Source organism: Anarhichas minor, unplaced genomic scaffold, assembly GCF_050575085.1.
Source record: "Anarhichas minor isolate MPS153535 unplaced genomic scaffold, ASM5057508v1 ptg000071l, whole genome shotgun sequence".
Classification (NCBI taxonomy): domain Eukaryota; kingdom Metazoa; phylum Chordata; class Actinopteri; order Perciformes; family Anarhichadidae; genus Anarhichas; species Anarhichas minor.
The window spans coordinates 2,683,067-2,710,152 of NW_027466517.1; the positions used below are offsets into that span (position 1 = coordinate 2,683,067).

At 41.4% G+C, this 27,086-nt stretch overlaps 1 protein-coding gene and 1 non-coding gene across 2 annotated transcripts; one reads left to right on the forward strand and one right to left on the reverse strand.

The window, feature by feature from the left end:
* LOC142935057 (uncharacterized) lies at window positions 1-25,815 on the reverse strand. The gene is made up of 19 exons (XM_076079148.1): window positions 25,603-25,815; window positions 24,734-24,835; window positions 24,046-24,249; window positions 23,805-23,899; window positions 23,491-23,700; window positions 22,397-22,510; window positions 22,073-22,216; window positions 21,862-21,954; window positions 19,757-19,996; window positions 13,557-13,649; window positions 12,387-12,468; window positions 11,832-11,911; window positions 9,485-9,897; window positions 9,047-9,093; window positions 8,244-8,371; window positions 8,030-8,147; window positions 6,365-6,540; window positions 5,520-5,672; window positions 1-3,576 (listed from the first exon to the last, which is right to left on the reverse strand). The coding sequence occupies exons 1-19, from the start codon at window positions 25,694-25,696 to the stop codon at window positions 3,463-3,465; spliced, it is 2,700 nt and encodes an 899-aa protein (XP_075935263.1). The 5' UTR covers window positions 25,697-25,815; the 3' UTR covers window positions 1-3,462.
* Window positions 25,816-26,465: 650 nt separating this feature from the next.
* trnah-gug (transfer RNA histidin (anticodon GUG)) lies at window positions 26,466-26,537 on the forward strand. The gene has a single exon. It is a non-coding gene; the product is annotated as a tRNA-His (tRNA).
* The last annotated feature ends 549 nt before the right edge of the window (window positions 26,538-27,086 follow it).

Genomic DNA, 27,086 nt, shown 5'->3' on the forward strand with positions numbered 1-27,086 from the left:
TTAACTTCAAAAAACGTTTATTCATAGCTTGTACCTCTGCTGTGAAGATGTGTGATGTTTATGATACACACTGTTGCATGTAAACTAATACAGCAGTAAACCAGACTCTATTTCTTAAACTAACCGTATATGTGCACCCAACAGTGAAATATGTGAGGTTTGCATTCACTTAGATCAGTCATGATAAAACACCACAATTTATCACCCACTTTCTAAAAGCCATTTATTTTTATACAATGCTTTAACAAAAGTTTTTCACAACAATTCCGCAAAACCGTAACTGGTGTTTTTAAAGTTGTAATATGTGTTTTTTATAAATCCAAAAGAACAAATGGATAAAATACCAGAGCAACACCACACTGGTGGTTTCATCATTCCAACCTGCTGCCATGCTATAAATAGCTCCGCAACACATGCATGCAACCAAATGCAACATGCAACAGCTAAAGAACAGCATTTATCACAGTAAAGTGCCTTTTCTCACTCAGTGTGTATACTACATTTACATTATAATACAAAACTTCCAGTCAGTTCCAGTTCAAACACAATAAAGAGAAGTAAAAGAAGAGACAGCAAAGTACATGCTAAAAGCTGAAATATATATATATATTTGGCTTCAAGCACTTATTCAAATTACCTTTAAACCACCTTAAATAATCATCAATAATTTAAACAGTTATGGTGATCATCACCGATCCTTTGACACTGGTCTGTGAAATATCCAAAAACACTTTATTGTAAACTATAACTCCATCAGTGAAATGAAAAGCGTTCAAGTCTTTGACAATCATAAGGCATGAAGGAGCAGCGGCTCCAAGTCTGACTGCTTTAAGATGCATAGAAGATGCGACCAATGGAACAGAAACGGATCGTCTGAAAGTAGCAAGTGTTTCATCATTCAAGCTAATGAAATATTAAGAAAGAACACAACTTTGATTTTTTTTAAAGTCAAATATTTAGCTGACAAAGCATGCTATGTGGCACTTCAAATTCTTTCATCTGCAGAATAACCCAACAGACAGGCCCTCCACAGTGAAAGACCATGAGGACTTGAGTCCTCTACAAAACACAACACCACAGCACACAGAACCTTGACAAGAGATCAGAATACCTGATGTGTGACTGCACAACCAACTCATTGGATGTTCAAAATAGAGTGCAAGGTGTTTTTGACCAAACGTTGTATTTGCATTTGGAAGCCCATTTCTGCCATTTTTTTTTTAAAGATCAACAAATAACTTCAGAATAATAAAAATAAATATATACTCGAGGTGAGTCACACATAATGAAATAAAATACTTTCTTTTCTGTCTTACTAAGTAAAAATGATTAAATACTACTTCAAAATTGTTAAACACTACATCAAATGTTTGGTTTTGCCTTACTCATATTAAAGCAAAACAAGACCCAAAGTGAAATACTGACTTAAGTCAAAATCAATATATACCAAACAACTTTTTCTTTCTTTTTTGGTTTTCAGGAGACACCCTACTATAGGTTAAAAAATGTAACTAATACAAAACATTCCCAGTTAATTACTTGCATTAAGGTAATTCTTTTTTTGTATTAAAAGTTTTCTGAAATGTTTAAAGTTGAAATATGCAAATGGTTATGCAAATTATCTAATCAAATATGTGCTAATTTTCATACATTTCCAGAACACAAATCTGAACATTAATTACATTAAGGCAGGTTCAACGTTCTTGTTTCATTTTGTTGACATATTAGAGACAAAGGCTTTGACAGAGAGAATTATAGATACCTCTTTGTTTCACCTTATAGATAAGGAAATACTGTCAACAGTCTAAAAAATACATTTTCTCCATCTTTTTAGAAATAGAATGTTGTATGAATCAGGCTATGAATGCTATACGAACAAACCCCTCTGTAAAAACAGAAGAATGAAACGTTTGGTGTGTGCAAGTGCTGGTGAAGTGGAGATTTCTGGCTCATTAAGAGAAAATGGCCTTTTGACACTTAACTTCAACAAACAACCAAAAGATTTCACCATGAAACTTCCCAGTTGATTGCCGACAATGAGTATTTTTTTGAATTACAAGTTGTCTGAAATGTTTGAATATGGAAATTAGGAATTATCTAATGATAACTTTTGGTACATTGAGGAGAAATCTGCAGACACAAATAGACAAAGTGGTAAAATATTTGTTTTCTTTCCACAAGTCTGAAAGAAGACATGTTGTGGAAGCATATAGTCCAAAATATCTAAATTTACCAGTGCATGTAAAAGCAATGTTTTTTCATGGGGTAAGTCAAAAATAATGACAGGAAGATAAAAAAAACAAGATAGTACGTCAAAATGACCTAACCCTGAAAAGTCAAATATAGGAGATATTATCTGAACATTTTGACTTTGCATTATGGCAGGAATGGGCGGCAAACATTCAAATACTCCAGCAGCGTATTCAGTACTCTTGCAGATGACATTTCCCTCGGATAGAACCACAGAAACACATCTGCATGGTTAATGAAATGTAAAAACACCACCAGGTTTTGTGTTAGCTCAGCGGTTTACATTTTTTTTACCAAGGATAAAAGAAGCAGAATAGCTGAAATGATCCGACCTGAACTTTAATATAAAGCAATGCTAGCTCTCAAACAGCAAAGTCAACAGTTTGCATCACATTTTTCGGGTGAACCTAACATGGAGGGGTTTGTCATGTATTTATACACGACAGATACATTCTGGAGCGTACACACTGTGTGTGTGTGTGTATGTGTGTGTGCGCAATCTATGAGTTCAACACATGTTCTGCAGGCAGCGTGTGTGAGCTGACTGCAGAGGAAACCCTCTAAACCAAAGCCCGTTGGCCTGTAAATATGGAAGCCCATTGCCGCGTTTTGAAGAAAAAATAAAAATACAATTTAAGTTTTTCATCTCAGAATTTACTTTTTCCTCTGATAATTACAAAATTTTAATCTCGTAATTATAATTATTACTTCTTACGTCATAAATGTGACATTTTTGATTTCTTATCTCAAATCTATGACTTTTTATCTCACAATTTTGACTTCGTATCTCAGAAGTATGACTTACCATGGGATATTTTTATTATCAAGGCTAGGTTTTCATCTAATTTTCTTTCTTTTTTTTTTACTGGCGGACATGGGCTTCCTTATGTAAAGGTGATGCAGACCGTTGGCGTCGTTTCCTGGCAGGACTTCTCTCGGCGTGATCACTCGGCACAAGCGGCGGCGGTAATGGTAGCAGCAGTGAGGAGCAGCTCGGCCCGAGCTGCTGTGACTATCATCACGGCTGTATGGAGGGGAGGCAGCGCAGCGAACTTCTGAACGGCACGTCGTCGTCCTCACCCACAGCATCAGACGCACAGTCCCACGGCGTGAAAAACAGTTGTCCTCTCTTGTTCCTCCCCCGGTGGACCTCGTGTAGTCACCTGCTCTGCGGCCCTCTGGGGAGCGGCGACGCGTCAAGGTGATGCTTGGCTACTCGTCGTCCCATGATTGCTGTAGCAGGAAGTTAGCGGCTAGATTCTCGTTCTTCTCGCAGGCGAAGTAGGCCTGGATGACTAAGCCTTCAGGGAAGCCCAGCGCTTTTAACTGGAACACAACGCACATGTTCATGTTACACACACACACACACACACACACACACACACACACACTTGTGTCTGAGACAGTTAAGGCCTTTACACACCAGGGGCAAGATGAATAAACAAAACAAAATTTTGCTCTGCAAATATTCCGCATCAAAACTATTCATACTTTTTTTCTACTGCTGGGCAAGTTAACGCGTTATTATCGCGTTAACGCATTCATTAATTAACGCCGACAATTATTTTATAGCGCGTTAACGCATTTTTTTATTTTGAAAGTCCGTGGAGGAAGTCTTCAGCAGACTACGTTGATGCAGCGTGTGGATACAAACTGCAGCCGGTTAGAATACACGGCGTTACAACGTGCACCAGCTGTTGCTCTCCGTGGAGACTACTGGACATCGCTGCGATCAACTCAGCAGACACTTACATATTAGTGCACCTATATGCTGAAATTCACGGTGAACGCATTTAAACGGCACAGGTCGGGAGCGAGCGAAGGAAAGTTGAAAGTTAGCGGAAAGATTAACGTGAGACAACATCCGGTTTCTTCAGACGAACATCCGGTTTTCAGAATAAGATGCCAACAAAGTATGAATTATATTTACATTTAGTATAAAACATGCTGCATCTTGTGAGTTAAAGGGAAAATATACATATGATATAAGAATGATGTAATATAAGAAATATGATCGTGTAAAGGGAATACTGCTGTTAAAAATAACCTTATTTGTTTTAATAAGTGTTTGCAAACCAAATATTATTGCCCTTTTGTTCATATAGCAGTACTTTTAAATAAAAGTGCGCAATACACTACTTTTGAATTCATTATTGAACTTTGCCATAACAATGCGATTAATCGCAAAAAATCCATGCGATTAATCGCGATTAAATATTCTAATCGTTGCCCAGCACTATTTTTTTCATAAAAAGGTTTGAATAGATTTGCACAGGCAGAAGACCAAATACCAGGATCCTATTGACAGCTTCTGGCACTCTGTCTGAGGTAAACAGTTGTATAACCTAAAGCTACTGTAAACTACTTTATTGAGTTTACTTTTAGTGAAATGTTCTGAGGGAATTTAAGTTTCCTCTGGTAAACAGTTAGGCAGTGAATACGTCTAAGGCTTTTATTGTGAAAGGTAAGAACAGCAGGAGAGGATCTGGTCTGCGCTGCCTTTATTTATTTATTATTAAAGTTGAAAGGAGTAATAAAGTTTGCAGTCTTCGTCCAGACCAGGCTTCAACCTCTGATTGAACTTGCATTCTCTCTACTGACCATCAGGGGGCGACTCCTCTGATTGTATAGAAGTCTATGAGAAAATTACTCTTCTCTTGATTTATTACCTCAGTAAACATTGTAAACATGAGTTTATGGTCTGAATCTCTAGTTTCAAGTCTTCTTCAAACAGCATGATGTTCATTTAGTAACGTATGGTTAATTTAGTGTCAAACAGACCATAAAGAAGGGTATGCTTTAGGGCAGGGCTGCCTTGTGATGGACAGGTCTCTATGTCACTCCCTCGCAGTCCAAATATGGTCACTTCCGCTCACTGGTTGCAAAAAACCAAGATGGCAACACCCAAAATGCTGAACTGGAGGCTTCAAAACTGCAATCCACAAACCAATCAGTGGCGTCACGATGAGTACTTCCACTATATATATATATACCGTATGGTTCAGACTACGGACCCTCCCTGTTTTGTACACTATAGTGCACGTCTTGAATATGTCTGTTCCGCACAACGTGATTGGTTGATGCTGTTATTAGCGTTGCGCAACATCAGAAAAATCAACCTAGTTCCAAACATGTAAACACGACACAACAAGATATAGGAGTACACCACATTTTAACAAATAAAACCTAGGGGACGGTTCACTTATGTATCACGAAGCTCGGTGACTGCACACCATACACTTTGACCAAAATAGAAGGAGGTAACTGACCCTCTCAATGGCCTCCTTCTCCTGGGGGGTGACCTGGATGTAGTTGGTCTGTGGGGACCCCTGGGCCTGGGCCTCGGCCTCCTCCCCTGCCATGTCTCCAGCTCGTGGCTCATTCAGCATCTGCACAAAACGCTCCTGGTGCTGCGTGATTTGCTGTAAGTCACACATACATACAATGTAAATACTACAAATAACTAATATACGTGTTCCCAGTCTCTACACTCTTAGAAATAAAAGTTCCACACGGATTCTCCCTGAACAGTTGAGGTTCTACCCAGAACCACTTGCTTCTGAAGATCTTTTTGTTTTTAAGAAAGGGTTTTCCAAGGGTTCTTTGTAAGACTAAGGGTTCCACGAAGAACCCTTTTCATCAGAAGAATCCTTTTTGGGAGAAAGAGTTCTTATCCAGCCCACACACCACCAGAAACTGTGATTGGGAACCAGGATTGTTATTAGGGTTCTCCGTAGAACCCCCGGGTGAGTTCTAGATGAAACCCTGGGTGTATTCCATATGCAATCTTTGAAATATAAAAGGGTTCTCTGTAGAACCCCTTGAGTGGGTTCTTGTTAGCACGCTTAAAATGTGGAAAGGTTCTGAATAGAACCTCCAGAGAGGGTTCTGGGTGGAACCATTACACCATAGAAGGTTCCACCATTGTGGAATTGCATTTTCCAGCTGATCCAAGAGGCTTTTAAAATATTTTATTTAGCTTAAGAAGAAAGAGGATTTTCTCAACACATAAGGCCCTTAAATTTGTACTTTAGTGCAAAATATTATTTAAATATATACATGGTTGTTATGCATTTAAAGGAAATAGACATCGGTGAGTGTGCCGGTGCGGTACCTGCAGCAGCTGCGGGTTGTCTCTGCCTAGCTGCTGCAGAAGGGCCGGAAGGAGGGCCGGGTTCTGCTGGATGATCTGTCTCATCTGCTGGAACTGAGGCTGGTTCCTCAGGAACTCCAGAGGGTTCCCCGTGGGGAGAGAGCCTCCACCGGCAGAGGGAGGCAGGCTCCCGGACGCTGGCCCTGCTGGAGAGAGGACGCGCTGGTTACTGCCGGTGTTGTTTAGTGTGATAGACTGGAGAGCGTTTGGAGACAAAATAACCCTAACCCCATATATCACGGTTGCAGCCACGGCCTAACTAAATATTGTTGGTTCAGACAATCACAGATTACAACATACATATTAAAACATAAATCTCTAAGTTCACACTGCAAGCCTTCATGCTCAATTCTGACTATTGCTCGGATCAGATTTTTATTGTTTGGCTGTTTACACATTTTTTGTGGCAAATATCAGATTCCAGCATGAGCTGGTCACAGTCCTGAACTGACCTGCATGTGAAACGAACAAAGACGAGGACGGAGGCCACGGAAGTCAGCGTTAATGGTCAAATCTTTCAGTATGGCTTTTTGTGGAGCAAGGGAAGCAAAGAGCAAGCTTCCTCTGTACAGTGGTGTGTGTGTGTGTGTGTGTGTGTGTGTGTGTGTGTGTGTGTGTGTGTGTGGATGCAGAGTCGGACCCAGGAGCGGTGGGACTGTGATCGTGATCTAGAGAGACATAAAAAGTGGCATGAATTCCGATATGACTGTTAAAAAGACCTGTGTCTGATTTAGGAAACATGTAAAAAAGTGGCCCAAATCAGAATGGAAAAGATTAGAGTCCATGTGATTTGTGCTGTTCACACTGTTGTGAAAGACAAATCTGAGTCACATGTGTGCCAAAAAGAACAAAAACAAATTTGGTCAGCCGCAGTGTGAAAGTAGTGTTGTTAACGTCGGTTCAATAACCTGTTTTTCCTTTGCTAACTATGAAGAGAAGTTAGCCGTAACGTAACCCTAAATAAAAAGGAGCATAATGTAATTTTCAACCAAATAGATCACAGGAACTAAAAGTCCATTTTGTGCATTTGTGTTTCAACCAACACGGAGTCAGTCATACTGTTCTTTGCTGTTCAGTCGTCACACCATGACAAGAGCCAACTCAAAGCCAACTGAACAAACACTACACTCTGATAGGGACTAAACTCCAGAATCAGGTAGGAAGCAGGCCCTGGATTGAGATTATTTTGTCAGATCCCTCTATCTAAAGGTGACAGTGAACGGGCTGTTTACTGTGTGAATGTAGTTTATTGTTGACCAGTGAGTCGCATACAGAACTACAAACTCCCCCCAACAGTTCCTGGACCATGTGCGAGTACTGGCCCCGGAGCAGGGGTCCATGTGGCTGGGTATCGTTAGGATTTAATCAATACTACTACTCTTACCAAAACTCTTATTGGTTATTTTCCACGAAAAAAAAATCTGAAACTGAATAGACTATATTTATATTTTAATTTGTTGTGTTGTGCAGCAACAGAAATATTTACAACAGCAAAGTCACCAATAAACTCAATAATATCTCACTGGAAACAAATCTAAAATGTCAATAAAATAAACATATTCCTGAGTAAAGTTAAGCTAATCAGTCATATATCTGCATCAATAGAGTGTAAATGTGTGCTCTTACTGTGTGAGGCTGCTGGGGGCTGTCGGGGTTCTTGCGTAGCAGGAGCGGGGGGATTGGATGGAGCACTGGGTCCAACTGGCTCCTGAGGTGGTGGATCACTGGCCTCGGCTGGAATACCCTGCAGTGCATAAACATTGACTTCACACTCTGGAATACAGCGGGAATGGAACCCCTAGCCCCCCAGCCCCCCAGCCTGGGCTGGTTCAATCCTCACCGTGAGCAGATACTCCACTGCTCGGTCTGGGTTGTTGTAACTGGCTCTGAGCGCGGCGACTACCTGCTCCCGCTCGTAACCCATGGACATGATCTCCGAGACCAGGTTCTCATAGGCTGGACCCGTCACTGTGGAAACCACGGGAGAGGGAGGGGCAGGGACGAATGAGGTCAAATTAGTTAGAAACGTGTACTATGTTATGGCACTACATTTCCCACAAGGCTGTGCAAACGGTGAGTTCACTTGAGCCCTGGGAAGGCGGGTCCCGTAACTTCCCACCTCGAGATATGTAAATAAAAATGGGTTCTACGGGTACCCACGAGCCTCCCGTTTACAGACACGGCAACTTTATGTCCATCCTACGCAGTGTTGGGCAGTTAACATCTTGGTGAATTTGTAGCATGAAAGCTCATGCTGCATTAGCAGCTGGTACTTCCCAGAACAATGGTTGCACAGAAAACAATCACCTGAGTGATTGTGACACTAAATGTCTGAATCTAAATTGATATGAATGACGTAAACACACACTTAAGTGACCGGGTTACTCAGAGAAAAACAGGTAAGGTAGATAAAAGAACGCATCTACATGCACTGTAGTAACCTGGTTACTGTAAGTCCCCATATACATGCAACAGATCCGTATACAGGCTCACCCCTAGCCCCATGAACCATCCCCCTGTGGGCCACGGCCAATTTGTAAAGCGGTGACATACATTTTAAAACAAAAGGCAAAGCAAAACATAACCCATACAGTGGTATTTTGTCTGTTAAGACAGCAGGACATCAAATCAGAGGTGCATTACCCAGTATAGACGCTGCTTCTTCAAGGAGACCCAGTTCATCGACGAGGCTTTGAGAGAAAGAACATACATACAATTACAGTAAGCATCCATTATCAGCTAGCTCGGTGAGGCTGGTAATGCTAACACACTGCTAGTGGCAGTGCTCACATGCTGTTGTTTTGGAATCAAACACAAAGTACGGCTGAGGCTGATGGGAATGTTATTAGTTTTGCAGGTATTTAGTCATAAACCAAAGTATATCCGTTTAAGACACACACGGATCCCGACTCTCTGTAGAAAGCTGCATTTAAGTATTTTCATACCATAAGAACTTGTTCAAAAGAAATGAATCATCTAAAGCAGGTTCCTGTGATCAAAACACAAGCTTTTCTAGCTAACCTCGGCCATCTCTCGGACTACCAGACAAAACAGTAGACGTAAACATAGGTTTCCTCCAACCTGGCAGCAGTGGAAAGGACTTCTGAAGGGTCGGATGGCTCGTTCTCGGGGTCATCCTTCGGCTTTTCTTCTGGCTGGGTAGTAGGGGTGGGGGGGTCCGCAGGGGCCGAGGCCGGGGCTGTCTGAGCAGCCTCGGGAGCTGGGGCCGGGGCAGAGGCCGGAGTGGCAGCTGAAGCCGAGTCTGGGGCCGAGTCTCGGGTCGTGTTAGAGTCGAGGGCTGCGGTTGCTTCGACAGAAGATGGGGGGGTGTTATCTGGGACCGGGAGCGGGGGTTCGGAGCAAGGGACCGACTGTGGGGCGGGCTTGAGTGCAGACACTGCCGTGGAGGGCCCTTGTGTTGAGGGGGGGGCTGCAGCTGCAGCCGGTTGTGGTGTTGGCTGTGGGGCCGCTTGAGGAGGTGGGGCTGGTTTAGGCTGTCAAGACATTTGAGAATGGATCATTGTAGTGCGGATGTGATGACCAGAGGTGGCAGCGCTGCATTGTTCAGTTCACTCAACTGGCTGGTAAGTTTGCAAATTCCCAAGTAATATTTCCATACTACTACTACTACTATCGTAAGTAAAAAAAAAAAAAAGCTAGTGTTCAAATACTGGCTGAACAAAAAGCCTAGTCGCTTATAAGGTCGGATAAAAAAAATTGTAATTACGTGTATTTATTATGTATTTCTGGTTTATTTGAAAGACACAGATACAATATACATAGACAAATTGAAAACAGCTGTCATATGCATATCATAGTGCTTATGAAGCTAGTAGAAGTATCTCAAGTAGTAGAGTCAGTGAAAAGTACATTTCCACAGCATGAATTCCATCTGTACAACAACAACAACAGAGTCACGTCATATTGTCACAGTCACCGGTTTTCGACAGTAGAGAATGGAGATCCTGAGATCGGACAATGTGTGATAACCAGACCGTCTTCCAGAGGCTGCAGCCGGCTCAGGTGTAAAGCTGGTAAGGATACTAGACGACCGAAGGAATCTACTGGTACCAACCCTGTTATGGTAAGGGTTAGGGCCAGCTTGACAGGAAGGAGGCTAAATAACACTACACGGTTCAGCTAACTTTTGGTGAGGGAAAAAAATGTCATTGCCATTTTCAAAGGGGTCCCGTAACTTCCCACCTCGAGATATGTAAATAAAAATGGGTTCTGCGGGAACCCACGAGCCTCCCGTTTACAGACACGGCGACTTTATGTCCATCCCACGCAGTGTTGGGCAAAAAACATACCGTTATTTGCATGCAGTATAAAATGGGTTGTTTTCGTCTATTCTAAAATAGTGTATTCAAATATTTCTGCACACTGGAATCCCTGAACAGTCTTTGAATTGCATTCATGTGTGATGATGTTGGTCCCCTAAGTAGCAATGTCATTGTAGTGAGACCATTCTGTGAAATGTAACGTCACTTATACAGTGACCTGTTGTGACCTGCAGGACACTCACAGCCTCATGAAACTTTCCGAGCACAGACTGGAGACCTGGTGAATTCACAAGATGTACGGCTAGGTATATCGACAACAAGGGTTTTTAGCAAAGGGATGCTCGTCATCTAATTGATAACAAATTATGACTTTTTCTATGGTGTTCCTCAAGGTCTCTGTGTCTTAATTTGGTATTTTGGAAACAATTTTTTATCAATTCTCAAGTGGTAAAAAAAATTTCAAATTAGCACTAAATCTGTGTAATAAAATGCATCGACCCAAACATTGGGTGGACAGTGGGGGATGGTAAGAGGTTAAGCTAAATGAACTGAAACATGCAGCGCTGTGGGGCCCAGCCAGTGGAGAGAACTTAACAACGTAAACATTCTGAATGGCCTCCTTTGTTTTTCCTGTTGCAATGTTTGTTAATGCAGTAGCTAACAAGGCACTGCAACAGGAATTAAACTGGGACACATTTAGAATGTTTAAATTCACAGCTTTGAAGTGGCCTCTAAGTTGTGGCCTGTGGGTACAGCCGTACTACCAAAACTACCTGTGCTGTGACAATACTCACCACTGTGTTTCTCTTTTTAAACACAAACACTGTTTTAATTCGCCAATTGTTTTTAATCCCTTCTACTTTTCAATTTTTGCAACCGTTGTTGAGCAGCGGTTGTAGAAACTCCCGTACTTCCTGTAGTGTTTCGAGTAGAATGGAATGCCCTTTGAGCTGCTCGGAGGCTTTTAATGTGAAATGTCTACGGAGGAAGTCTTGAGCACCATTGACGTTAGCTTAATAGAAAAATTGAAAGTTAAAAAAATGGAAATAATAAGAGAATAGAAACAGTATTTCTGTTAAAAGAAAACTCATGGCAGCAGAGTTGAGTATGACTTGGCTAACAATAAATAAAAAAGAGACACTAACCTTGGTAACCATGACAACCACAAAGTTTTTCTCATCGATTTTGTACTCTTTCAGCGCGGTGTCATCGTTTAGGATTTTGCCTGTGACATTCGAGGAGAAATCGCAAATGAGAAAAGATTCTGGACAGGATTTATTAATAAGAAGCTAAGATAGATAGAAAAAAATGTAGATCTGAAACGCTCATTCTAAGGTAACGAAGACACAAAGAACAGTTTTTAATTTCAGGAGATTATCCACTCATGAAAACATAGTTATGAATATTATAGTCCACTTCTGAAAACTAGCCTGGTTAGGGTAGTTTCACAACTGAGGGGGATTGTAAGAGCTGCTGCTGTTGTAACAATACATATATACCTTGATCAATGATTTTGAAAGTTAAAAGTAAAAGAGTAAAAAGTTGACAGAAATATGTGTTGAGTTGTCCCCATATATCATTTCACAAATACTCGCCAATAGAACACACCAGGCAGTTTGTGGGGCCGTGATGTAACAGAATATGATAATTCAATGTGTTTTGTTTCGTCTGTATCTCTTTCAAAGTCATCCTCGGCTCACCTGCATAGATTAGTTTTTGTCCTGCAGCAGGAAATGAATCTTTCCCTCTGTCCTTCTCGATTTTCTCCTTCAGGGCTTCAACCTGTGAACAACATAAATAGAAGAAACAATCAGATTACCATAGCTGTTGGCAAAAAGTTATGTTAAGTTAAGATATATATAGTTTCTTAAATCAGATTGTCTGCGTACTGAAGCTTTTTTTTGTGAATCCATTTGTGTCAATTGAACTTACCTTTTATTTTCACTATGTATACATTTTTTGTCTTTTGTTTTTATATACAGTATATATACATATATATATATAATTTGTTTCAACCGAAACATGCGATCCTAATATTAGAGTTTAATGTTACTTACTATGGTGTGTACTGTTTTTGGTTATTATGGGTCACATGAAATCACTTCCCAGGGTACATTACTAGCACAATACGCCTAACATTAAGTACTGTATGTTATTTACTATTATGATAAGAAAATTTCTAAAAGGTCTTCGCTCTTTTCTCCAAAAAACAGATTTACTAACGGTAATTACCATAACTACAGAGAGGAGGAGGTTTACAATATTGCATCGTCATTCATGGTGAGACTGAAATAAGTCAAACACTGTCAAGCTCAAAGAAAGTACAAAGATTATTTCCGGTCGGTGTTTTCAATATAAACCCTCCATGCCGCTCGTACGTTATAAAATCATCTGAGGGACACCAATAAGAAGAGTATAGGCAACCAGTGGAATACGGACTATACATTGTACTGTACTGTTTGACAAACGAAAACATAACTTTGGTTACAATGTATTTCTAGAGAGCGTATGGCGGGCTTTGATATGCGTGTCATTACATTACAGGTGTTATGCTTTTACTTTGAAGGGAAACTTGCTCAGTTCCGATCTTACACAAGCTACCTTTACGTTACCCCACATGAACTCAGTTACAGTGAGACCCCGCAGCAGAATTGCTTACATCTGACCGCCACAAATTTGTGTGACATATACGTAACGTGACTTTTTAAAATAAGCTAAATAACTATCTCTTTTAAAGAGTTGAGCAGCCTCTACTGCGGCTAGTGTTATCTCTCACATTAGCTAACGACCCCCGTATGCTACAGTCTCTGCCTGCCTCCCCCGGCCTCACCGTGTTTACTTCAGCCCCGGTAACTTCTAACATTACTCACCGTCAATTCTGGGTCTATTTCTACTTTGAATGTCTGCTGTTGGAGGGTCTTCAGTGTTATCGTCAGCATCTTGCGGTGCAGTGTTAGAGGCGGCTGGGGTCAAAAATGAGAGAGCTGACGGCAATTTGTCGCCTGTAGCCGCTCTTTTTTCGCACAGGACTGAATCAGATGTATGTGTGACTCAGCTGTCTCAGAGCCGCGGAGCAGACGGGGAGGGGGGGGGGGGGGTAGGCGCCATCTACTGCCGAAAAGAGGCACGACACACTGCCGCCTTCACGTGCTGTCGGAAATATCCCAACGTGGAGAGGGGGGCGGAGATAAATGAGCAAATAAAAAACAAACATCTAAAACAAACCACAGGATTCTACACATCACATAGCGCAACCTACAGCATATTTATTATCAGACTCGTATTTTTTACAGAAGTACTGACCTTTATGTGTAAAAACAATGGACTTCCGCGCTAAGCATCAACTTCACTTATTCAATTTATTTTACATACTTATCTTGCCTTATTCATACCATCTTAGACTCTGCATAACTCAGTGAAATATTAGTAAACAGAGATGCTGATAAAAAAAATAATTTCCCCCTCTTCCATTGTACCAGATACTTTGGTTAAAACTTGGCCTTTCAATGAGTACCCACCTTGCACCGCAACATGAATTAATTCAGTGTGGCTTTGTGGCACAAGGCAGTACAACTGCCTGTGCCAAAGCACACTGTATATAATCCATCGGGCTTAATAATAATAATATTTATTAATCCAGAAAGTTTGCCGTGCTTTTCCTTACACAGCGTGCCAACACCTGCGCAAAAATACATCAAAACGTGCGGCCTGATCGGGAATGGTGTGCAATGACTTTTATAAGAGATTCGCCCAGCGGTTTTCCCGAAAATCCCGAAAAACTGAGCAAAATTTCTCCATTCACTTGAATGCGGTTTCGGCGCGAAGAGAGCTAAAAAAAACACTTAACTTTGGGTCCATATTGAGTAGCCATACTCTAATGTAGAAAAATGATTCAAAGTTTAAAACGTAGACAAAACGCTGGACTTTATTGAGCCAAATGGACATTTTGATAGCTAGCACAGTTTTCATGAAATCACAGATTAAGTTTCAGGAAAATTTGGGTCTGTTACAGATTTAATAATGGGTGTGTATTGCACAGTTTAGAGTGCGTGATGTCACCGCTAGAGTGAAGAGGAGCTTGAGAGTCTTTTGCCACTGACTCCACAATTTTCACTCTTCATGCATAATTTTTGGATGGAAAAGTAGCTAATCGTGTCCTTGTCGTAGACAAATGACTGTGGAATCCAACGGACTTACACATTTGGCTCAAAGAGCCGCAGAGCGACATGAACTCCAACCAACTGGTCCATTAGACTCCATGTTAAATCTGACCACTCATTTCTCAAAGAAAGCAGACGGTAGCAGTTTTGTATATTGCTCTGGAGTAGGGCTGCACGATTATGGCCAAAATCATAATCACGATTATTTAGATCAATATTGAGATCATGATTATTTATCACGATTATTCATTAATTTTAGGGACATCTTTTTATTGCACTTTCACGTTTAAATGAACAAGAACACTGCTTCCACTTCCATTGTTGTGCTACATTCTGGCTAATGTACAAATCTTTGCATCAGACTGGTCCTTATCACAGTGCATCTCGTAGAAGGAAAATATTAACTAGAAAATGCATTTCCTGCTGAAAATGCGTTGGAATGCTGAAAGCTGAAATTAATTGAAAAAACATTGCTGAAATTCCAATTCAAAAACAATTGCAAAAAGCTTAATAATTCAAAGAATTTAAAGATTACAAATATGAAGTCATATCACCCTCTCCTGAAAGAGCTGAACATTTTGATATTCGAACGGTTTCTGTAGCTTAAAACATTTCAGCAGTAGTGATATTTGTAGTAGTAGTACTAGAAGTTGTAGTTGTAGTAGAAGTATTAGTAGCATTAGAATAAGTACTAGTAGTAGCAGTAGTGATATTTGTAGTAGTAGTAGTAGAAGTTGTAGTAGAAGTATCATTAGTAGTAGAAGTATTAGTAAGTAGTAGTGTCAGTAGTCGTAGTAATAGCTGTAGTAGTGGTTGTAGTATTTAATATAACAGTAGTAGTAGTAGCAGTATTAGTAATGGCAGTATTTGAATTAGCAGTAATAGCAGTAGTAGTAGTACTAGTAGCAGTCGTACTAATAGCTGTAGAAATATTAGTACTGGTAGTAGCATGAATAGCAGTTGTAGTACAAGTAATGGCAGTAGTGGTAGTAATAATATTGATGGTAGCAGTAATAGTAGTAGTAGCAGTAGTAGTAATACTCGAAATATTAGCAGCAGTAGTAGTAATTGTCGCAGTATTAGTAAGAGCATTCATTATTTCAACAAAAAAGCCTAATTTTGAGTTTAACGTTTAAATACAGTTAATCCATGGGGCTTTTATTTTGAAAGGGTGGGGCTGGGTGGGGGAGAGAGGAGGAGGAGACAGAATCAGAAAGTATGAAACACACAAACAAAGGTTATTAAATGACAGGCTTCATCACAAGCATTCCAGTTAGAATTCACTCTGTGGGGCTTTTATTTCAAAATGGAGTGTGGGGGGTCCTGTAAAAAGCTCTAAGACCTGAATGACTGTATTAGAGAGAGACACAGAGAGAGAGAGAGGAGTGCGTGTGTGTCTGGGAGTCTGTGTGTTTATCAACATCACTAATTAGCTTAATCAGAAACACCTGTGTCCTTGCAGCCTTTTCATGGAGATAAAACAGGAAAACACCTCTCAAACAAATCCTCAAAACTCCCATAACCGTAGCTCCTATTGCTCCGATATTAATAAATGAGAGGAAGGATGACTTGAGAAACAGATCCTGTAAAAATTGTGTCTGTAGTGTAAAAAATGTGGCTTAACTGGCGATCTAGAAATGGGGTACCGTGTTCTGTGGAAGATGTTTTTGAAGCAAAATTTAACATTGGTCTCTATGGAGCAGAAAGTTGGTTTTCGTCTCAATTACAGGCTTCTGTGCCAAATGTGTAAATCTGTGGGATTCCACAGTCATTTGTCTACAACAAGGACAAGATTAGCTACTTCTACATCCAGAAATTATGCATGAAGAGTGAAGATTGTAGACACAGTGGCAAAAGACAAATCTTTTTTTCACAAGAATCTCAAGCTGCTCTTCACTCTAGCGGTGACATCACGCACTCTAAGCTGCGCAATACACACCCATTATAAAGTCAGAAAAGGACTGAAAAAATCATAAAAGTTAAATTGCTGCAGTTCAAAAAGTGTAAAAGATATCAAAAAGCTGAATCATGTGGCAATAGATCAGGGTTTTCTAAACATTTTAAAGTTTAAATGGTGTCTGTAGCTGAACGTATGAGGAAGTAGAAGGATTTGAAAGTTGAAGAAGCTTAAGAGGATTTGAAAAATGTCTCCATAGACATCCCATTGAAAATAAAAATTGCAAAAAGCTTAATAATTTAAAATGTTTAAAGATTATAAATATGAAGAGATATAGCACCCATGAGCTGAAAGAGCTGAACATTTTGATAGTTGAACGGTTTCTGTAGCTTAAAAAATGAAGAGTTTCAAAAAACGTATGGAAGAAATAGTTGAGTGAAGTTGAATAAAGATTCGAAGAACAATAGTTGGAATGCTTAACAGCATTCCAACAATAAAGATTCGAAGAACAATAGTTGGAATGCTTAACAGCATTCCAACAATTAAATAGTATCAACACTTTTTACCCACAATTAAATCAACAGAGCACTGCTTTCACATCCATGTTGTGCTACATTCCAGCTAATGTACACGTCTTTGCATCAAAATAAAACTTATACGGTTCTTATTCACCTGAAGCAAAATATAAATGACCGTCTGCTCTCTGTTCTGTTGTCTGTCTCTCTACTCTTCTACTAATACCGGAGTCGCGATTAAAATTCGATTAATTATGCAGCCCTACTCTGGAGCTCAACTTTTTTAACACCACAAACATAAAAAGCACATCACCGCGTTTGGCAGAGTCTTATCTTTCTCATGGTACCCATATTTTGGCACTCAGACTCCTGCTTTTTGTTAAAAGGAGGCAGGGGTTTTGTTCAAAATCACTGTTTACTGTAACGTTTCTTAATCAGTCTGCCTCTCCAACCAGGTGCATCCTCAACATGGCAACCAGTTACACACGCACGCAGGCACGCTCTCTCTGTCTGTCTCTCTACACACACACACATGACTTGGAGATATTCAGTCAAAGACATTGTTAGACCTGTCTGTCTGTCTGTCTCTCTCTCTGTCTATCTGTCTGGCTCTCTCTCTATTATACAGTCATTCAGGTATTAGATAATTTTAGAGGACTTTTCCCCTTTCACCCCCCTACTCCCCCCCACACACACACACTCATTCACTCAGTCTCTCTCTTTGCCTCTCTCTGTGTGTGTCTCTCTCATACAGTCATTAGGTCTTACAGATTTTGAGAGGACTTTTCCCTTTCACCCCCCCCCCCCCATTTCAAAATAAAAGCCCCACAATGAATTCAAACTGGAATTCTTGTGATGAAGCCTGTCATTTAATAACCTGTTTGTTAAACATTAGGATTATGTCTCCTCTCCCCCATCCAGTCCCACCCTTTCAAAATAAAAGCCCCATAGAGTAACTGAATCTTAAAATGGAGCTCAGAATGAAGTTCGTACAGAAATGATGGGAGCGTTAGCTCCCATCATTTCCAAAGGCTTCTCAAACAAAGATGTGTCCAGTACAGAAATGACGAGAGACATTTGTGGACTGTCCATCACAAATACAAGATTCAATCCAAGTGTATGAATCTTAATGCAGAGAAGCGATATCTCAATCGAATCGCAACGATACTACTGGCAATATCGGCGTGTATATATGTATTGCAACGTCGTTCGGGCAGTAGAAGCCACACTGTCAAAATTTCGCAAGAAATTTTCTAGTTAATTTTCTCATCCAAGTCGACGTGTCGTCAATTTCGACATCCAGTGTTACTCGTTTGTTGGCTTCATCCGCCGACTTGATCTTGTAAAAATGTAACCTCAATACTTTGAGTACTGGCCAAAATGTGTTCGCAGCATAAAGTATCAAAAAGTGTCAGGTATTAGAAAGTTGACATCAAATGCGTGGGCAGAATCGGAGGCTAGTGTGCTTATTCTTGGAGCAGACATTTCCCGTTCTCGATTAGAAACTTCTGACTTCACTGGGAAAAGTTAATTTGTTTCATTCTCTGCTCATGTATACAGTACTCCACTATATCTTTACATAGGTAGTAGTAGTTTCCCGCTATATCAATGCTCTGAATCTCGTATAGTGCACCTTTAAATGAAGAACGAGTTTTAAGTCTGTGGACGGCTGGAGAAAGATCAAGATGTTGACATCCACTGGCCGAGACCATCTTCATACAGACACAAAACCACCCGATATCATGTGACCGACATTCATACTTGATCATGTGACAACTGAGCCAAAGTAAACTTGCTGAGGAAGGCAGTGGGATGTGGTATATGTATATACATTAAGACAGACCAAAACCATTGAAAATAGGAGTCAGCTTGTAGAGAGGCTTCAATTTTATTCACTGAAACAGAGCAGTGTTCACCCACAGAGCAGTCACTCATTCAGAACAATGAGGAAAATGGCAATTGTAAGAATCACAGTTTGTTTAATGCAGTCTCACTCTCTCTCGCACGCACACAGAGTTGCAGGAAGGACCTATGCCCCGAATCAGAGCGTTAGAAACTGACGTGTTTTCAGGGAATCAATGTAATGATTGAATAAATTATGAAGGGGGTCATTTAAAAAAAAAGAAAATGGTACTACATTACACAGGAGGAATAAAAGTGCATGAACCAGACATCACAAACCCTCGATTTATCCCAACAAAGGCAATAATAAGAATGAATTGGCTCTGCGTGAGACCGTTCAGTGAGTCGCATTAAATTAGAACATTCTTAACCAAAGCAGACACACAAACTGAGGGAAATAAACACGTAAACCCTTCTCCAAATTGAAAGCTAAAAAAACAAAACAAAGGAATCAATAAAAAAAAGAAATCTGACCTGACCCCACCTTCCACCCCTCCCCCTACACCTGAATAAAAGGCTGCTGTATTAAAGGCCAGTGTCCATAGGGCTTTCTCTGATTTTCCCTTCATTGGTTTAGAAGCACACAGCAGTCTCTACAACTCGTCCTTCCCTTTGGCGTCGCCGTCCTCCCCTTCTGTCCCGGCGTCTTTGTCCGTCTCTTCGTTGTGCTCGCCCTCTTCCTCCTCATCCTCGCCGTCTTCTTCTTCTTCTTCTTCTTCTTCCTCCTCCTCCTCCTCCTCGTCGCCTTCAGTGTCCTTCTTCTTGCTCTTCTCCTCCTCCTCCCTCACTTTCCTGTCCATGTCCTCCTGCTCGTCCTTCATCTTCTTCTCTGGTTCCTGGTGGGCAAAGAGGACAAGCCGTTTGAAGTTTTGAACAGGTGTTGGTGTTTCAGTTGACAATGCTTAATAATATTTGATGGGTGTTCTTAAAACAAGTGCAGCTATTTTGATGTCAACAACACTTTTGATTCAAGTCACTGTCGAAATGTATCTGGGATTCAATAGAGGAATATATTTTCTTCATGTACAACATAATGTGTTCCTTTCACTTAAAAATACCATTTTGTCTAGCCTGTGACTAGGACTAGCTTAACCCACAAGTAGCTAGCCTGTGTGCTAGACCAATCCTATCCTTCTAGGAGCTACCCTGTAGGCTAAACCTTGTTTAACCTGCTAGGAGCTACTCTGTGAGCTGGGACTAGTAAACCCGCTTGGAACTAGCCAGTGCGCTAGACCGAGCTTAACCTACTAGAAGCTAGCCTGTGACCTACACCTAGAGGTTTAAGCCAGTCCTGGGAGCTAGGACTAGTTTAACATGTTGTCAGTCCAGATTGGAGAGCCATACACATGGCTCTCCTCGCCACTCCTAACTACTGCTTCATGATGTGCTTTACCAGGCAACAGGTACATATTTGTAGAGCAGAACCAACCAAGCAGGAAGTAGTGCTACCAGGAATCAAACCCACACTACATTTTAAATTGCATAGGCTTTCAGTACATACTGCAGCTGCCTGTAAAAAGGTATGCACTGGTTAATTCTGACATACTACTTCCTCATAACACAGCACCTTGAACCCCGTTGCTTGTTGGATCAATATAGCCAGTGACGCCCGATGGATGCAGTTGGACATCCCGGTATTTTTTGGGATACTACATTAAACATACGATGTATTGAGACAAACTAAATCTTTGTCTGGCATACTAAGCAGTATGGTGGTAGGGGTATTGGAACACAGCCCAGTGTCTTTGCAGAAGGGCTGAGCAGTATGACCAAAAATGCATATCACGGTATTTTGTAAGATTCTGGCGGTTTCACGGTATTTTTTTTCCCCCCATTAAAGCATCAATTAATTAATGCCGAAAAGAACCGGCCGGTCAACTGGCCAGCGAGCGGTGAACAGCTGTTTGTGTGTCGTGTCTTCCGTTCCGTCACTTCCTGTTTCCTTCACCTACATTCCCCTGGGTCCTAAGTCCCTCCATGTACAGCTTCTTATCACCCTCTATGTACCAACATACATTTATAACAAATACCACACATATTACGGTAATCAGCATTGCATATGCGTCTAACCAAAATACCTTTTGTTCAGTCTTTGTTCATCCTGCTTCGCTCTTTTCTGTTCTTTAATTAATGTAATGTTACTGGAGCGACAGAGCCTCTCCCAGCTGTTAGCAGACTGTTGTTAGCTAGCTGTACCCAGCATGCAGTTCGGCGGTGAAATTGTATAAATGTACAATTTATTAGTGTTACAAATTGTTTGTGTCACAAACTGTTGTGTCGTGGTGTTTTACTCTGTTAAAGAGCATTAGTTGTGGGTTATTAATTGTTGTTATAGAGTTATGACCATGACTAGGGTTCCCTCTCAATACACTTAAGAAAACTAGCTCCGACCATAGCGCTTTCAGGGGCGAACAATATATTTTGCTGCCTGTTGAAGAGCGACAAAAGTTGTTTCGGCTATGCATGTATGACGGTATATGAAAAATTCATATCGTACAGGAAATTAAAACCGGTATACCGGTTGAACCGGTATACCGCCCAGCCCTACTTTGCAGTGGTGGGCGTGAACTTTGGGCTGCTTTTCTTCACTTTCAACTGAATAGCTCCGGGTACTTATGATGAGTCATTTGTCATTATTTGACATTTAAAAAACTGAGCACAAAAGCTATTTAATTCATACAGCATTGATCTACAGTCCTACCTTGGTAGCTCCCCAAGTTTCCTTCCCGAACTCTTCTGCCTCTTTGACATCGTCAGTGATCAGGAAGTTGTCAAAGATGGTGCCAGATTTAACCTGAACAAAGACGCCAATCATACGAGCGTTAATTCCTCAACGACATCACAAGTCTTTCTGTATACGTATGTTCGGCAACTCCCTTGTTACAACTCATTGGGAGAGTAATAATCATTACCTGCCACAGATCCAGGCCCAGTACTCCAACTTTATCAAACTTGTACATGGTGGCGTCCTGGGAGTACTCTGGGTTGTCGATCTCAGGGTGGACCCAGGCCCCTTTGTAGTCAGGGTTCTCAATCTGCTTGGGTTTCCACTCGCCCTGCAAAGGCGACACAAGAGAGGTTAGAACTAGTGATTGGTACAGGTTATTAGATCAAGTCCATGGTGGAAGCAATGTCTTCACTTAACCCAAGTCTAAAATAACACCGGTAATTTCAAATGGTGATCAATCATTTTGTCTATAAAAAGCTCCAGCCCTGCCCTCCTATAAAAGCCGCACCTTGTACTCTGGGTTGGTGATCATGGGAGGTTCCCATTCTCCGTCCATGTCCTCGTCCCAGTCGTCAGGCTTCTTGGCATCGGGGTCAGGGATGGTCTCCGGCTTGTCCCATTCCTGGGAAGGCAGCAGAAACAGAGTCACCACTGAAGTCCGAAATTGTAAAAATGAAATGCTATTTGTGCACATCATGAAGCAGGGACGTGACCTGGGCCCAGTACATGTAAAGCTAAATTAGCTTAGCTTGATTATTTGACACCAGCCTGCTGTTGGGCTTATTTTCTGTAACCAGGGTAACAGTTAGCATGAAAGCATGGTGGCCTTAGCAGCAAACTAGCCAAATGCTAAATGAGTCAAATTTAACAACTTAATGCTTCATCCACACACTCTTGTCTCAGCGTAGATAAGCACATCGCTATCGCCAGATAAGTGACAACTTTGATCCGATCATTTCTTGTAGCACGAAATCCTGGCGGAATGAGCAAGGCAGCTCAGTAGCCAGCCGCCCGCTAGTTATCATGCTATTTCCACCAAGCTTTGATGCTACATGGTTACAGAAAATAAGCCTAACAGTGGGCCATCTTTCCATCTCTAATAGTGTTCAGTGTGAGCGTGCAGCTGCCGTGACGGCTGAGGAGGATAGAAAGCTAAGCTAAACTATTAGCAACATTTTCTCGAACCACAGTTTATCATCTCAAAAAGAGGCGCTATAGATTCACACAAACGTCTCATTATAGATGCCAACATACTCTTTTATAGCCGTCGTCATGATCACGTCTATAATGGCATCTATAATGAGACATTTGTCGCACAATACTGTGAAAGCTGTCTAACAAAGAACCATCGGCTCAGAAACCTGTTGATCATAATATACTGCTATACCTCCTGATCAACGTGAGCAGACTATGCTGCATTTTTCAGTCCATCATTTGGTTTAGATTTGGGTAAAATCTCTCCATCTGCCTCAGGGAAGTGTTAGCTGGGTCTGAAAATAAACTGAGGGGCCTGTTCTAAGAATCCTGTTTATGGAGTCATCTGAATTACTTTTGAGCAACTCCCGGGGCCCCCACACAAAGAAAGGGGGCCTGATCTGCTACCTCAGACTTGGTGTCATTGGGGTCGTCGATCTTGGCCCTGTCATCCCAGTCGCTGGGTTTCTTGGCATCTGGATCCTTGATCTTCTTTGCAGGCAGCATTTCCCAGTCCTCCTCCAGGGAGCCGGACTCCACCTTCTCGTTGTCGATCTTCACCTCGTACGTCTGGTCCGGATTCAGGATCAGCGTGTACAGGTGGGTCAGCTCGTCATCCTGGAGAGACGGGGTGAAGGGGAATTTAGGAGAGAGCAAGAATCTCTAAATTCATGTTCACAGGAATCAAAAAATTTTCAAAACAGGCTTTACGCAGTAGCTACCTTGCATTTGATGTCTTTCTTGATGAGGTGGTTCTGGCCCTTGTAGTTGAAGATCACGTGAACCTTTTTTGTGCTGTATCCACAGATGTCAGGCCCTGGAGACAATAAGTTATTTATTGAATTGAATATTTTAGCTCAGTCACAGCTACATTTCAAACCAGCTGAATCTGAAAATGCATCAATGCTCTCTCTCTCTCCTCAAACAGTTGTGGTCCTTGATCGAGGCCTCTGCGTGACTCACCGAACATGATGTAATACTGAGAGTCCCCGTGCATGTTGCTCTGGTCGAGGTCAGAGGGGAAGATCTTGACGTAGCCGCCTCCGCAGTCAATCTTTTGCTCATGTTTGATGGTGAACTGGACGACCAGGGGCTTCCCCTCGTTGCTAAAGGGCTCGAAGCGAGCCGACAGGGCGTAAAAGCGGGCGTCCTGGCTGGTCTGGAGACCTGAAAAATAGGAGTGAACAGCCGTTGGCGACAAGCGCTCAAAGCTTTTTCTTATTCTAAATAAGATGAATCATGAATATGTATATGCCAGACACTCTGTGTCTTACTGTAGTGCTTAAGGACATAACCAAGCCTGCACCAGGAGCCCAAAAGTTCCAGGATTACTTTGTAAAATGCAAATGAGTAAACATGGGGTCAGGGAGTATTCCAGCACAGAAAACAGGACCCAAAGCATTAAGAGTCGGGGGTGTTACTAGGGGCCGGGGCAAACTTTTGCCCCCCCCCCCCCCCCCCGACAGGTTATTCCAGTTCTGATCTAGTCTCAGCACATACTTTAGAAACAGATTCCTTCTCTTTGTAGTGGCTGTACCTGGAGCAGGTCATAGACACAAAACGTATTTTGCCTACATTTGCATGATAACACAGCATCGGTCAGTATCGCAGATATGCATCAATGACAGAATAAAAAAAAAAAATGAATTACCTTTATCAGCCTCTGCGTCCCCATAGAACTTCCCAGCGGTCAGCTTCCACTGGCCGTAGTCTGACTTGTGCTTGGACTCGGCCCACCGGCTCGTCCATCCTTCTGAAACGCAGCAAACCAACTCAACTGGTTACTGACAGCCTCTTCCTGTTAGTCGTTACACTGCAATATTACAACATACATCTATCACACCGCTTGTTGCAGACACACACTTGCTGCACTGAGTTTGAAGAAGACTTCACAATAAAAGACGAAATTTAACCAATACTGGTTTAGTGCACATTTTAATAGTTTATAATACTAAAATATTTTCTAGGTACTAACGGCTTTTTTTTTTTTTTTACATTTTCCTTCGAAGTTCTGCTTTTATTTGAACTGACTCAACACATTGAGGCCATTTACTAAGTAGCGTTTAGTTCATTTGAACAGAAAAGCGTTCAAACAGCACCACGATCTGAATGAATTCCATATGAAAGCCCTCAATACGCCTCAGAGCGATATCAAAAGTGAAAGAATACTTGAATTCGCATACGAGGGTCCCAGCTAATGCATTCATTTTGCATTCACATTCCATTATGACAATAATATTACAGCATTTACGTTACTGTATTGCTAACGTTACTTTAGCTAACGTTAGTTTTCTACATTACCTCTCGGTTGACTATTGGACATAACGTGGCCTAGCCTTTTATAACGGGTTAAATGAATGCAGTGAGATTATTTTTAAAGAAACGTTTTCGTTTTAAAAAGGACAAATATCAGAAATATAAACCGACCGACACAGCTTAAAGACAGTTGAGGCAGCCACTTTCACAACACGACCATTCACAGAGAGGACAAGAAGACGTGGAATTGTTAAGTTACCGCACCTCCGTCCAGAAACTGTTCCTTGAAGTACACTGTAGCATCAATGGTGACAGCTATCGACGCAAAAACTGCAAGAATCGCCGCTGGCAGCTTCATGTTGGCAGCTTCTCAACGGGGCCCAGGACGTATAAGAGAGCAGGTTCGAGGGTGAAATCAGCTAATAAAGGCTCGAGGAGATGTAACCTGAGAATTTCAACGGTGACAAGCACTGCACAGATGGCCGCGGCTCATTGGACGAGCGTCTCGCCAATGAAATGAGACCACGAGTTACTTTTCGGAGAGGCTCGGCTCGCGTCGGACGAGGATCGGAGAGGGGCGGAGTCACGAGACGACTTGGCTCTCCTGTATTAAGGGTCTGTGGGGGACAAGAGTGATTACTTCCTACCTGGAAATAGAAACATCCAAACAGAAAATAGGCGACAGGGGTAAAAAGTTGTTCACTAGACTGTATGCTGGTAGCCTAAAAGATAATATCGGTTTTATAATGGGGCCCAAATACTACAAGTGTTTGGCATTTACTGCCTTTATAAGAATATAAAATATTCCTTTTTTTTATTTAAAAGGATAGTATAATTAGTTTGACTCAGGATTCATAAGGTTTTGGAGGACAGTTGAAAGGCCACCCTTTGTATGGTGAGTGGTTTGAAATGCGAGTTAGCCTGCTGGTGCCCAAATGCACCAAACTAAATGATTTGTAATAATTTCAAACATTTCAAAAGCCCGCATTTTATTCTTGTTTTCATGTGCATCATTTATGATTGGCTATCGATCATTTGGATGTTTTATCGCTTTTCCATTATCTCAATGGCTGTTTACTCTTTGGATCGACAAATGACACGCCGTGTGTTATCCCGGGGGATAATTCGCCGTGATCGTATAGTGGTTAGTACTCTGCGTTGTGGCCGCAGCAACCCCGGTTCGAATCCGGGTCACGGCAGTTTTGCACAAAGTCGTTATGTATGAGGAATGGACAGTCATGCTGCAGCCAATACACTGTAACATTAAACATCGGAGAGTGCGTAAAACGCGGTGACGGCGTAAAAGGCATTTTCTCTGGGCTGTGAGCTCAACGCACTGAAAACACATGCAAATGCACACGGGCTGCAACTTTTCAGAACCCACAGTAAGGACAAGTAATCTACAGGACGGTGTTGCTGACATGACAAATAAATCCCTTTGTTTAATTTGTTTATGAACAATTTGTTTGTCTAATTAAGTAACCCTCTCCTCCCACACTAAGTGGGAGGAGTCCTGTTTCACCATTGACAATTTGAAATCACATCTTCTGTCCCCTCTTGACTTATTCTAAGATCCTCTTTCTGGTTTTTAATCTGCTGTTTGTTTTATTCAGTTTCTCCAAACTACTTATGTATTTTTGCCCTTTATGCACCTTTTTGTGTCTTTAATTGTGTATAAGTGTATTGAGGCAGATTCTAACCCATTCACCTCTAAGCCCTTGGGTCAACTCCTGTTGTTGTTTAATGTG